Source organism: Urtica dioica, chromosome 10 (genome assembly GCF_054948205.1).
Source record: "Urtica dioica subsp. dioica isolate 48M chromosome 10, U.dioica_male_clone48M_v1_H2, whole genome shotgun sequence".
Classification (NCBI taxonomy): Eukaryota; Viridiplantae; Streptophyta; class Magnoliopsida; order Rosales; family Urticaceae; genus Urtica; species Urtica dioica.
In genome coordinates, this window is record NC_142765.1 from 24,835,729 (window position 1) to 24,850,029 (window position 14,301).

General features: G+C 32.5%; 2 protein-coding genes across 2 annotated transcripts; one reads left to right on the forward strand and one right to left on the reverse strand.

Annotated features, from left to right (window-relative positions):
* Positions 1 to 1,503: 1,503 nt before the first annotated feature.
* Positions 1,504 to 5,512, forward strand: LOC149384397 (phosphoethanolamine N-methyltransferase 1-like). Its single transcript, XM_089628497.1, has 12 exons — positions 1,504 to 1,807; positions 1,901 to 2,016; positions 2,493 to 2,630; positions 2,718 to 2,855; positions 3,142 to 3,285; positions 3,530 to 3,640; positions 3,726 to 3,867; positions 4,227 to 4,507; positions 4,602 to 4,763; positions 4,850 to 4,903; positions 4,997 to 5,071; positions 5,157 to 5,512. Exons 1-12 carry the CDS (start codon positions 1,777 to 1,779, stop codon positions 5,253 to 5,255), a joined length of 1,491 nt encoding a protein of 496 aa, XP_089484623.1. The 5' UTR covers positions 1,504 to 1,776; the 3' UTR covers positions 5,256 to 5,512.
* Positions 5,513 to 5,597: 85 nt separating this feature from the next.
* Positions 5,598 to 8,277, reverse strand: LOC149384398 (uncharacterized). The gene is made up of 7 exons (XM_089628499.1): positions 7,741 to 8,277; positions 6,871 to 7,112; positions 6,671 to 6,793; positions 6,458 to 6,574; positions 6,193 to 6,375; positions 5,938 to 6,079; positions 5,598 to 5,785 (listed from the first exon to the last, which is right to left on the reverse strand). The coding sequence occupies exons 1-7, from the start codon at positions 8,096 to 8,098 to the stop codon at positions 5,598 to 5,600; spliced, it is 1,353 nt and encodes a 450-aa protein (XP_089484625.1). The 5' UTR covers positions 8,099 to 8,277.
* Between the last annotated feature and the right edge of the window lie 6,024 nt (positions 8,278 to 14,301).

Consider the following 14,301-nt stretch of genomic DNA (forward strand, 5'->3'; position numbering starts at 1 on the left):
TTTTTTTTTTTTTTTTTTTCGTTTGGTTTTTAAAAGTATAAAGAAAAATTACATGCCTTGATTTCACAATTACACATCTTTAATAGTATTTTTCAGTAAAATATATTACATCAGTGAATTGTGATCACCAACAATATTTATATAAAAAATTTATTTTAACTAGTCATTTCCTTGATTTTTTTTTTTTTTAATATTTTAGTAAAAACATTTCACCATTTGTAACATTTCACCATTTGTAACTTTGTACGACCTATTGTTAGAGAAATGCTTCAAAATTTTAGAGTAGGTTAAAGCATGCCCAGTATCTCAGTAGTTGTTTGAAGACTTCCCTTTTGACTGAATTAATCGATTTAAGTTGAGTTTTTAAATTAGTTGTCAGTTTGCATTTAGAAAAGGATAATTTTGTTATCAGTGAAGATTGAACCTACGATTTTCATTTTAAAGATGATGTAAAATTACCAACTACATTATGTTAAATAATAACGTTTGCATTGTTTTGCTCATTAGTAGTTTTGATGACATTTTTTTTCTTCAAAAAATGCTCAATAATTTATTATAGAGAATATATCACCAGTATCCTCTCTATTTATCGTAATGCGCGATTTTTATTCTTAATTTTCAGAAATATCAAATATATTCTTTCAGTTTAATATAAAAAATATCCCTTTTTCGTTTATTTTTTTACCAAATTTTTACCAACAAATATTTTGAACTCTCCAAAATTCCACTAATGAAATAGTTTTTCACTTTTTATTTTATCTATAAGTAATTTTTTTTTTAAAAGTAAAGAATTTTTTTTATAGAGAGAAGTTTTGATTTTTTAATAAAATAATTAAATATTTATTATATTAAGGATATTTCAGAGAATTCAAATGATTTTTTTGTAAAAAATAAACGAAAAAGTAGAATTTACAATATAACATATTTTTAAAGGAGATATATGTCATTTATTTCAGGGTGATGTAACTAAATAGTCAATTTAAAGTTATGAATTTGTAAAGTAGCAAAAGTTTGTCTTAATTTAGTGAAATAGTAAAAATGTGCAGTAAACTGGTTTAAAAAAAAAATTTGACCAAAGATTAATTTTTTTTTGAAGTGATAAATTGCTTATAATAATCATCAAAAAAATTTAATCTTGACTGTCAAAAAAATTTTGAAAACGTAAATTTGGCTATTTTGTTGAAAAATTGAAACTTTAACTATTTTACTAATCAATAAGTTTCAAAGACTATTTTATACAATTTTTTTTATATTAAACTGAAAGTATATGTTTGATATTTATAAAAGTTATTGGTATAAATCACATATTTCGATTAAACATAGATGATACGATCCATATTTTCTCTTTATTATATGATTTTTTTTAGTCCGGAGTCAATGTGACGGTGGGACCCACGAATTTTCTAGCTTTCGTGTATATTTTTTTTAGAATCATTTCATATTATATAATAGACATTAAAAAAAAAAAAAAAAACACACACACACACACACACACCGCTTAACTTCTCTGCATCTGCATGAATCTTACAATCAATTTACCAAAAAGCCCAGCAGTGACGAACGAGGCCTATAAATTCCCCTACGATATTCTCGGGAAACAAACAGATCGAGACCGCCATAGCAGGCCAACCTAACTCGTCATATCCACTGTCCTATGCGCCAGAGAGGTCGTCAACACAACCGAAGTTCCAGGAGCTTCTCCAGAAGTCGGATCGCCATTGAAGGCTCTTAGTCCTGACTTTTTCTCTTCGTAAACAAACACCTGCGATTTTCGAAATGGCCGGCGATGGGAGGAAGATTGAGAACGGTTAGAACACGGCGGCGACGGAATTCTCCGTTTTATTTGGTTTGATTGATAGTTGTTCTTATGTTTCTTTTTTCTCTTTTCATGAAAATGTAGGTGAAGAGCGAGAGTTGCAGAAGAGCTATTGGATTGAGCATTCGTCGGATCTGACTGTGGAGGCTATGATGCTCGATTCCAATGCTTCTGATCTCGACAAAGAAGAGAGACCTGAGGTACATCGTCGTTATCATCTTTCTGATTCACTGCTATCGGAGTTATTGTTCTATGTTATACGCATGCAATTCTGTTTATACTTAGGTGTCCCTGGTTTTCAACGAAAAAAAAGATCGGATCTCTGTTTTTATGCTTTATAGAAACGGATGTCTGTTTGGAATTTTGGTTTGAGGAATCAACAGTGTGTGTAGGCTCACGTGTTAGTGTTTGGGAATATTATTATCTTCCATGTTGCTTTGTCCATGAATAAACCTTTGACTTTATTTTAATTTAAAAGAAAGTTTTTTTCTTTCTTTTTCTTCTTTTGTCTAACTCTTAGATTGGTTGGCCGTGACCAGCCTTGTTACTATCGCAACTTATAACTGCATAATTAAAGTTGAGGTCTTTGCTTGGTTTGTTGGATTCTTTATTCTATAGGCTAATAGTTTGCTGTCATGAGATTGGTCAGTGATGTGAGATCTGTTTACATATGCAGGTGCTGTCTCTGCTTCCACCGTATGAAGGTAAATCGGTGTTGGAATTGGGAGCGGGAATCGGCCGTTTTACCGGTGAGTTGGCTCAGAAGGCTGGACAACTCATAGCCATGGACTTCATTGAGAGTGTCATAAAGAAGGTAACAACATTTAGTGCAATATTGATGTGGAAGTTGATCATGCGATTACTGTTATATTATGTCACTGAATTTGCTTTCGTGGTGCAGAATGAGCTCATTAATGGGCACTACAAGAATGTCAAGTTTATGTGTGCTGATGTCACCTCACCTGATCTGAGCATATCTGAAGGATCTGTTGATTTGATATTCTCAAATTGGCTTCTCATGTACTTGTCAGATAAAGAGGTAGTTTAGTTTTAGTTGAGTTCAGCCAAAAATTTCAAACTCAAGATTTTAGAAATTGGGTTTTTGTTGCTCGTTGCTAGTATCATTGTTTGTGTGTAATCCCTCATTGAGCATGAAAGCTGTTCTGTAGTGTTGCTTTTGGTTCCCTTATGTAATATGTGCAGCTGGGAATCATTTATGTTTGAAATTTTAGTATCCGGTATCTAATCTAATCTATATCTTCACTTGGGGACCGATTTATTTTCTCTTTATATCCTTTTTCTTATAAGAATTTCTCGCAATACAGGTGGAGAAATTGGTAGAAAGGATGATGAAATGGCTGAAGGTCGGGGGATTCATATTTTTCAGAGAATCTTGTTTCCACCAGTCTGGAGACTCTAAGAGAAAATACAATCCAACCCATTACCGGGAACCTAGATTCTATTCCAAGGTTTTCCATCCCGTTTACTTATTGAAATATATACCATAAAAGTAGCTAGATGGTTTTCCATCCTGTTTACTTATTCAAATGTATACCTTGAAATTGGCTAGATAGTAGATTTCAGATTTGCATCACTGGTCTACTGTTCATTGTATAACTACATGAATAGTATGTTGTCTATTTTGCCAGTGGACCATTGAGCAAAATAATGGTATTCATATTTACTCATTTCTCTTTTGCATTGGCTATCTAGGTTTTCAAGGAGTGCCAAGTGCGCGAAGAATCTGGTGATTCCTATGAGCTGTCTCTTATTGGCTGCAAATGTATTGGAGCTTATGTGCGCAGCAAAAAGAATCAAAATCAGGTAAGATACTTGATGAAATGTTATCTTCTGGTTCTTATTTATCAGTTCAATATACTGAATTGTGAGTATGTATTCCTTGATGCAGATTTGCTGGACATGGAAAAAAGTTCGATCACAGGACGATAGAGGGTTTCAGCAATTCTTAGATACTGTTCAGTACAAAAGCAATGGCATACTACGTTATGAGCGCGTATTTGGGTCAGGTTATGTCAGCACCGGAGGAATCGGTAATTCTTCATATTTTCCATAATTGTGCTTGTTCTTTCTTAGTGAAAATGAAAATGATTCAATGAACTCCAAAGAAAAATTTGACTACTGCATTTTAGTAAACCATTTGCCTCGTAGACAATAATAGCACATATTAGATTCATTGAGCTATCGGATCCAGTTTGACACGTCTTGTGTAACCTGGAGTTTCAACCTGTTCTTAGTACTTTTCAGCCATATGCGACATAAATTTTTCCTTTTACTTTTAACGCGCACAGGATTTTGAAATGCATTTTCTCTTTCAGTATGTAAACTTTCTGCTGATTGTTCACTATTTTCATTGTCATTCGTTCCCTAATGTGTTACAATGCTTCCGCAGAAACGACCAAGGAATTTGTGGAGAAGTTAGAACTTAAGCCTGGGCAGAGAGTTCTTGATGTTGGATGTGGCATTGGTGGAGGGGACTTTTATATGGCCCAGACATTTAATGTTGAGGTCGTTGGAATTGACCTCTCCGTGAACATGATCTCTCTTGCCCTTGAACGTGCGACAGGGCTCAAGTGTGCTGTTGAATTTGAAGTCGCTGATTGCACCACAAAGGTGTATCCCGAGAACTCGTTTGATGTCATATACAGCCGGGACACCATATTACACATCCAAGTAAGTTTTTTTTGTTTGCCCTTCATGTTTATCAATTTTTTTTATGAAATTTCCTATGAAATTCAACGTTTTGTGATGGCAAAAACATTTGCAGGACAAACCGGCGCTGTTCAGATCATTCTACAAGTGGTTGAAGCCGGGCGGGAAGGTTCTCATCAGCGATTACTGTAAGAGCGAAGGGACTCCATCTGCTGATTTCGCCAAATATATTGAGCAAAGAGGATACGATCTCCACGATGTAAAAGCTTACGGACAAGTAAGTTTCACACAAATAATAATCCCTCATTCGTTCACCTCACTCCTTGTATTTAATCTTATTTTTCTTTTCGGAAATAATCTCAGATGCTCAAGGATGCTGGTTTTGAGGATGTCATTGCTGAAGATCGCACCGATCAGGTTTGGCTGGCTCTTAAACGGCTCATACAAACTTGGATACATGTTATCTAAAATCACATGTTTGCTGTTTCTTCTATATGTTGTCCGTCTCAGTTCGTAGCAGTTCTGAAGCGGGAATTGAAGGTTGTTGAGAAGGAGAAGGACAAATTCATCAGCGATTTCTCTGAAGTTAGTTTCCTATCCGCTACTTTCTCACAGTTATCTGTAATACACAATGTTATAACACGTATCTTTCTTTTCCCATTACTTGCAGGAGGACTATAACGACATTGTTGGCGGCTGGGAAGCCAAGCTAACCAGGACTGCCTCGGGTGAGCAGAAATGGGGCTTGTTCATCGCCAAGAAAAATTGAAGAACTAGAACTTCGGCGAGTCATTATTTGAGTTTTATTATATATCTATCCCGACTTTGTATTCCCTTTGTGTTTCTTTCCTAGGACGACGGCTTTTTGGCTATCAACGAGACCATTTTTATTGGTGTTTTTTTTTCTTTGTTCTTTTCCCGTATGAGTTTATCTCACATTGTGCTAGCAATAAAAAGGCAGACACCAAAGTTGGGAAATAGTGAAACTACATCAATGTCATGCTTAAATATTTAGTTTTCTTGTCTTCTGATGATTGGTAAATTTATTTACAATACTGTCTTTTGACCGCGACATATATACCTTTAAGACTAGGAGTATATGAAGGGTCATTCATTTGAGAATATCTACAATACTCTTTCTTGATCTGACTACAATAGGTGTAGCAGTAAGACCATTCTCCATTGTCTCGTCCCGGCAAGTGACAATGCGAAAATTGCGTTCTTGATTCAGCTTCTTAGGCTCTACAGATTTTTCCGTCGGTGAAGAAGAACCATACATCTGAACAAGTAAGCTTCCACCTGCAATTTAACGAAGTTACCAAAATGGAACTCCACACTGAAAAACTGACTACTACTCTAAAACAAGAAGTTGGTGTATGTTTCTGTGACTTGGGTCTCTTTTTTACTGTTCCCTTTATAATAATATGAGTACTAAAAACTGAAAAAGTTACCTAGGATAAAAGTAGCTCCAATCCATCCGAGCGTACCCCACCTTTCCCCGAGTAGATACCAGGCAAAGCCAGCACCCCAGATCGGCTCGAGTCCGTAGATTATGGCTGTTTCAGTTGCTGAAACATCACGCATCGCTGCAAACTTTGTAAGCAAACACTTTGGTTAGCAAAAAAGAAAAGGAAAATAAGTTGTTTGTAGTGTGGATCACACACCTGTGTACGATTTATTGCTCAAGCGATATCAAGAAATCTTACCTCAATGAATGAGCAAACTCCGGTGGAAAAGACACCCGTGTATAGTGCAGGAATCCATGGGAATGAAAAAATCCAGTCCAAAACTTCTGTCCATTTCCACGCAAATCGGCTGAAATCTTGTTGACCCTTGAAACATCCTTCAGATAGAAGCCAAAGCGATGACAGCGCGGCAACAACAGCTGTCTGAAACGAAGCCATGGAAACGCTCGGTTGTATTGGTCGGAACGCCATAATTTTCATATTAACTTCATTATTATTCTATAACCTGGTATCCAAGAAGTGCCAAGAAATTCTTCGTGTCCGTGCTTCGTGAAATGCGCTCGGTTCGGAGCATGTGAATCCCAAAAAATATTGCACTCAGAAAGTTCAGAAGATCACCAATCTGAAGCACAACCAATGTACAAAACATTCTCAAAACAAAATAGCTATTTCTGATTTAAGTCAATTAATCAATGTTAGCAAGTTGGCACATACGTACATTTGGTGGCGATCCACTGCATTCGAGCACAGCAATTCCGACAGCAGACATGAGGACGCCAAACCATGTCCGCGTAGGAATTATCGCTCCAAGCATTCCATCTAGTAGCGGCACCGCAATAACCTGATCAAAGGTAGTGTATTTTCATCATAAATAAATACCCAGATATAAATGTGCAAATATATATATTGATAACTTACTGTGAAGAGGGAAATGAAGGAAGCGCGCCCGGCTTCTGTCGTGAGAAGTCCGACGGCTTCAAAGAAGTATGCAAGGCTGAGCCAGAATCCCAGTTCTATCCCGGCATTGCGGGTCTGGATATCGTCTGTGGACTGCAACAAAAAGGGCAAAAATGGAATTGCCGACATTGCAAATCGAACAGTCGAGAACGCCGCCGGGTCCATTGTGGCCTCTGCCCCTTTGATCACCAGAATATCACTTGCTGCAGAGTGAAACTTTCATTGAGGACTCCCCTTAATTTTAAAATCATGTTATTATTAGTATTTTATTAATAATATGTGTTATTAATTTAGTAGTTAATAACTTGTTATAAATGAAATTGTATTAAAATATGCTTTTTTCGATGACTTAAATCACAGAATATTTCATTGATCAAATTTATCAGTCTCTATAGGCGTATTTTTTTATTTCTTGGTACACGAGACTCATTTGTTTATACATATATGTGATTCTTTAGACAGAGAAAAAAAGATTCAAATGTATAATAAATAAATAATATATTGTCAATGTAAGTATATATTTTTTCATCTCAAATATATCAGTCTTTTTTTTACTTGTATAATCAACCATTATTTTACTATAGACAGTTAAAATTGTTATAATCTAATCTATATCATTATCACGTTTTTAAAAAAACCTATGACATTTTAAATTTATATTAACTGACAGCCATTCTTTACCGTAAAAAAAAAAAAGAGAGACTCGTGCTCACTTCTAATTCCCCTGGGCTATGATCTTCAACATATCAATTCAATAACTTCCTATCATAAACCATACTTAATATTATCCAAATTAAAGTTTCTGATACATAAAGCCATTGTTCGACATACCGTAGACAATGGTGATTACGTTGAGCAAAACAACACTCTGAGCTTTCTTTGATCCAAACAAAACCTTTTCCCAAAAGGGTTTCTTACAATACACTCCACCCATGCTTTTCCGCGTCATATCAGACTCGGTCCGTACAGCTGACTGAATCCCAATTCTGGTCATTTCAACCCCAACAGAGTTCTTAAGCTTCCCATATCGTCGTCTCATTTTGAAACCAAGCACTCTTTGACAAGTAGACCAAGATGAAGAAGAACAAGACGAGTGTGACGAAGAAGTGTCTGAAGAATGATCAAACCTTCTGTAACCAGCATGAGAAATCGGGATGGTTGAGAAGAAGATAAACTCTTTGCAAGCCATGTTGGAATCTTCAACTCTTGTGTATTTTTTATTTTTTATTTTTATTATTTTTTTTATCTTCAACCCTGAATATCCTTCACTTCTTTTTTATCAAGAGAAGCTATGGGCTCTATAATTTGTTTTGTAGAGAAGACGCCTTGGAGAGCCACAAATGGAAGAAAGGGATGTATTTTGTGATATTATTTTTTTCCCTCGTGGGTTTTTTAAGAGCCATAAAATTAATATAGTTTGATCAGTACATGGAGATCCAAATGAAAGAAAGGGATATGTTTTGTTATATTTTTTTCCCCTCGTGGGTTTTTTTAAGAGCCATAAAATCTATAGCTTGGATCATCACAATTGATTTTGTAAATATACCGAATAAAAATTAAAAAAAAAAACAAAAAATTAGAAAAATAGCCAACTTAAAAGTTTGATATTGCTAAATATCCAATGTTTTGTAAATATTAGGTAAATAGCCATAAATGATGACGTGACTTAATATGGCAGTGGTTATTTACTTAGTATCTACGTTTGTAAATATATAAAATTGACTATTTACCTAATATTTACCAAACATTGGCTATTTAACAATTCTCAACGTTTAAGTTGGCTATTTTGCTAAATTACCCTAAAAAAATTGGATTAAATAGCAATTTCAAACTACGAGAAATTCTATGAAATAGTTATTTCAAATGAATTGTTCAGCAAAAAACCATTGCTCGGCAACTTTTAAATTGGTAATGAATTAATGATTATTTTTCATATTTAATTATATTAAGTTTATAAAAATACTTGCTTGAACAATGCTACTTGTTGCTTAATTAAACTGAATGAGGGTATATCGTTTTGGTTGCACTCGGCTTAGTGTTTTATTGAATGCACTTTGTATAGTGCGTTATGGGTAAGTTTTGCCTAAAACTTGAAGTGAGAGAAATGAAGCTACTCGGCTTGAGTAGGCGTTTTATCACCAAACAAGGTTATCAAACATATGTGTCCTTTATTGCTTTTTGCTTGTGATTGTATATTTGATTGTTGATTTATTTAATCGTGTATAAACAATAAATTGTTTCACCCACTATTTGAACAACCATCTTATTACAGGTTTAGTAATTTCAGTTTTCAAACTTTTAACAAGTTGCTTTTAGTTATATCACCAACATTTAGAAACGACTAGGTGCTAATAATATCACTACTCAAAGTTGGTTCAATATTATTTCATGAAATTTTGGTAGTTTAAATACCCTCTTTTTTTTTTTTTTTTTTTTTTTTTTTTTTTTTTTTTTTTTTTTTTTTAATGTCATTAGTCGCTTCTAAGAGTCAGTTCAAAATTCGTGCTTTTTTTTATAGTGTCACTAGTTTCATCTAAAACAAAGATCAATATTAATTCAAAGCTTCTCTTCCTTACTTCAACAATTTGCTTCTCTCTCTACCCGAATTCCAATTTTTTGTTCTTTTTCTCTTTTTTCTACTAAGAGGAACATAAATGTTTGATTTCTCTTTTTCTTAATTTTGTTTAATTTCAAATTTGGTAAAAACAATTGTGATTTTTTTAAAACTACATATTATGAATTCCAAGCTCATTTATACTAATTGGATATTCGTGCAGGTGTTTGATATCATGTCGGCTTTCTGGGCATCCAATTCAAATGAGCAAATAAATAAATAATTTTTATTTTAAAAGAAAAACAATCGTTCCAAAAAAAAGCTGTAATTCTCAGATGATGACAAATTCTTAGAAACGGCATGTTGAACTAGAAGCAACATGTTGATTCTAGTTCATTTTTTGAGAAAATATGTCTCCGACCTTAGATATCATTGAACATTTCTGCCTAGACCCTCTCTTGTAACTCAAGAGGGGGTAAAGTGGAGTTTTAAAAGGGGGACACATACTGTTTTTAAATTCGTTTTTAATTGACTTATATTAGCGACAAATATCACTTATAAAAACTTATTTTGTGGTAAAATGCAAGGAACAAGTTCTGAGGACCCACATAATGTAATAATATTATATGTTATTTATTTACTTATTTTGAAACGGAATTTTAGCGTTTTAGGAAGTATAATTTGAATTCCTTTTCGAGTATATACTAACTTTAAAGAATTTAAACAACAATAAACATAGAAGATTTAGCAACTTTTGTACATTTAACAGTACTACTAATTCATCTTAACAATACTACTAATTTACTGTAAGAAAAAGAAAAATCCAATACTACTCATTTAAGTTCAAATTAAGTTTTATTTTTTTTTAGAATGACTACAAAGAAATATCAGAACAATAATTTCAGAGAAAGTGCATTGCGTAGTATGTTGACTCGGTCTGTAACCCTCATTCCAATGTGGTAGGAAAACATGAAAGATATCAGAATATATATATATATATATATATATATATATATATATATATATATATATATTGGGAGAGAGAGAAGTAGCTGGTATATTTTTTTCTATCAACGTCTGTCTCATCGCCTACATAATAATAACACAACGCATCTCTGCCAAAAATATATTACATGCAGAGATATATAGGCTGGAGAGAGAGAGAGAGAGAGAGTATAAGTTGTACGAAAATAACAGTGATCTCAGTGTGTGAAACGTCTGTAAAAAAAGTTGGAGACCAGAAGATTAATAATTGATAGAGAAAAAAGTTATACGTGAAAAAGAAGAAGCATAAATTTTGCTGAAGGATCAATTCTAATATTTGGAATGATGTCAACACAATATTAATTAAGACCTTACAGTCTGTGATGAATTTACTGCAACATCTTCTATTATGCCCTAACACTGTTTTGTACCTCTCCAACTCCAACATATATAATGTCTAGAGGTTATATATTCCAAAAAAAAAGTGTACCACTAAGGTTTTCATATGAAAGGTGTAGTACAACTCCATTACAGAATTATCTTAATCACTTTTTTGAAGCGTAGTAGACAACTAACTATAAGTGGTTAATTTGAATATTTTTTTTCCTCGAGATGTATAAATAACATTATATATGTATCATTAATGGCCTTCATTAAACGTATATTATTAGTGGCAATTACAATTCTACAGTGGAGTTCTCTTGGCGGTTTGATTATATAGCGTTCAGTCTTATTTCTCCATTATAACTACGATATCTAATTCTGATCAACCTTTCTACAAAGGATTAGCAAAAAATTAGATAATTAATCAATTTAGACGTTTGAGATTGCTATATAACCAATGTTTGATAAATATTTGGTAAATACCCACAAATATAACGTGACATTCTTGATTTGTCATTTATTGAAATAAAATAGTGGGGTATTTACGTTAATTTACACGTGGATGTGACTATTTAACAAATATTTACCAAACGTTGACTAAATAGCAATCTCAAAATATAAATATGCTTATATGTCTAATAGACCCAAAATTAGTAATAGATTTTTGAAGACCTACTCGTTGCCAACCAAAAAAAAGTAGTTGCAATATCTTTCATATGGAGGCTTATCTCTTTTTTTGAGAAATAGAAAATATATTTAATCCAATAGTTACGTAATTATCTGAAATAGAGTTCTGATCGAGTTGAGTAGCATCTGAAAGTTCTACCATCGAATATTTTTGTTTAAACCATCCTCATACCCATTTATTTTAGGGCGTCGTAGATTTGTAGACAAAACTAAATTATAAAATTGGGATGTAGCCAACGTTTGTAAACTTTTAGGAAAATATCCAGTGACAATTATATTTGACTTAAATATCCTTATATTAAATATGTTATGCTTTACAAAAAAAAATGTAAATAATTTAAAAATTAATGACAATTAATGTACCAATGGTGAACTCCGACGGAATTCTACAGTAGTAGACATGATTTTTCATCCAACAAAATGAGTCTATTTTTGAAGCTATTCTCGCTACGAATCTGTAGGAGTTTGAATCACTCAATTTTCGAGTTCATATGAGGAAGATATGGATTTTTGAAGTTTTGATGAGAAAAAAAGCTGTTATGAAAGAGAAAATGAGGAATCACTGTAAAAAAAAAAAAAAAAAAGGCTGAAAAGACAAAATAGAAAATTTTGCTGGCTTATTCAAGTGTCACCTCATCTGTTTGACTATTTTCTTAAAAATTTTCAAACGTTAATTTAGTTATATCTCAAATGTGATGTTTTGAATGACCTAGTAAGTTACAAATTTTTATATTTTAAAAGTGTGGGTAGTATGGGTAAAACCTATGGTCTAAGGTATATTCATGGGTTTAGGATGAATATTCTCTCTAAGAGAAACAAAGTAGACATCATCATATACTAGCAGTACCTACATTTTCTAAATAAAATTAAAAAAAGCCTAACTATATATATTTCGTAATTTTGTTTGTGTGTGCGCGCAAAAATCTCATGAATTTTCTTGAAAATGCGATCTTGCGCTAGGTTGAAATGTTTTTATTTTCCGCATTAGTCAGGAAAAGGATAGAGTGTATATACGTATATATAAGTTCAGTATAATTAATAACTTATTAGCTTCAAGTTGTGTGTGTGTGTGTGTGTATATATATATATCAATTTCTACAATATACAAAGAAAACAAAGTGGTCAAATAAAAGCCAAATAACTGGGACCGGCCAGTTTAATAGACTTCACACTTTTTTATTAATTCAATATTATTGTTGAGAAAAGAGTTGATATCAAAACGAACCAAAACAAAGCTCGAAGAAGTCAGAGAGTTATGACGAGTAGGAAATATAGTCCTCATGACGGGACGCTGTGAATATAGATGACATTTCCAATAGACAGTTGTCTATTTCAGAATCTTTTGGCTTTTTATCAATTTTATTTTCACCATCACCCCTAAATTATAACATTTAAAAATCCCATTTAGGTTTAATTTCGGTCTTGTTATGAAACCATTCGTGAGAACACAAAAATATGGTTATTTTATGCGAACCGAGTGTTTATCGCGATTTTACTTATGAGCTTTATAACATTAAGCTATTCCGCAGTTTTTGACGCAATTCGCGAAATTATATATATATATATATATATATATATATACTTCGGACTTTTTCTAGAGATTCAGTTTTTATCAACTGATAATCTATGGTTTTAATAAAGAAAAAACAATCGGATACCAATGTTAAGAGTAAAAAAGAACAGAATGACATAAATATACATGCTTAGTTAATTAGAGTAAAAAAACAATCGGATACCAATGTTAAGAGTAAAAAAAATCGGAAACGAAAAGTTAATTAGCGGGCGATGGCGATGAGATGATCTGAGGACGTGACTAGTGGCAAACACCTTTAAATAAATTTATATACATGCTTTAATTATTTATGACCTTGGGAATTTAAGATATTTTTATTTATTTCCGTAATTATGACAATATTTTCTTCGATATTATTTATCATGAATCTAATTTTTTTTTATATGCAATATTACTTTATGAAATAAAGATGTTCAATTTAAAATCCAATTTTCATTACTTTAATTTATATAAAAAAAAAAGTATGTTCCTAATAAAATCCAATTTTCGTTACTTTAATAATGGGCTATGCATCTCTTTTATGCATATCATTATTATCAATAGCTCTTCTAGTTATTACATTTATAAATTTAATGTGACTCATAACTCTCTCTCTCTCTCTCTCTCTCTCTCTCTCTCTCTCTTATTATTTTTAAATCATCATATTAAAAATAATAAATCAAATTTTGTGGCCTGTTTTACCTGTTTATTTATGATGGTTAATTTCAACGTATCTGGAACACATATGAATATAGATAGTTTATACTAAATTTTACGAAATTTAAATCCTATCACATGATTCATGCTACGAATTTTAATTCCTTATTTTAGCAGACTAGTTATCTCTCTCTCTCTCTCTCTCTCTCTCTCTCTCTCTCTCTCTCTCTCTCTCTCTCCTTATTCTAGTACTATTCTTAAATCATCGTAATGAAAAAATATAGATTCAATTTTGTAGCCTATTGTACCTGTTGGTAACGGTTTATAACGAATCTTGTGTATGAATACAAACATACTGTAATGTTTAATTTGTAAAGCCTTGTGTAAATAGTTGTTGATTTCGGTAAACAGCGTTTATTACGCAGTAACCTAAATAATTAAACAAAATGAATGAAAAAGTGGAAACATTATCAATTATATTCGTATCTATTCTCAAGTTTTATGCCATCAGTGATAGTTTCTTTATTTATTTTATAATTACGTTTGATTTTATTTCAATACTCTATCTCCCTAT

Coding starts and splice junctions, on each gene's coding strand:
- LOC149384397 (XM_089628497.1), top strand. CDS start 1,777: ATGGCCGGCGATGGGAGGAAGATTGAGAACG. Junction 2,631..2,717: donor TTGAGAGTGTCATAAAGAAG/GTAACAACATTT, acceptor TTCGTGGTGCAG/AATGAGCTCATTAATGGGCA. Junction 2,856..3,141: donor TGTACTTGTCAGATAAAGAG/GTAGTTTAGTTT, acceptor CTCGCAATACAG/GTGGAGAAATTGGTAGAAAG.
- LOC149384398 (XM_089628499.1), bottom strand. CDS start 8,098: ATGGCTTGCAAAGAGTTTATCTTCTTCTCAACCATCCCGATTTCTCAT. Junction 6,794..6,870: donor CCTTCATTTCCCTCTTCACA/GTAAGTTATCAA, acceptor ACCTTTGATCAG/GTTATTGCGGTGCCGCTACT. Junction 5,786..5,937: donor TGGAGCTACTTTTATCCTAG/GTAACTTTTTCA, acceptor GTTAAATTGCAG/GTGGAAGCTTACTTGTTCAG.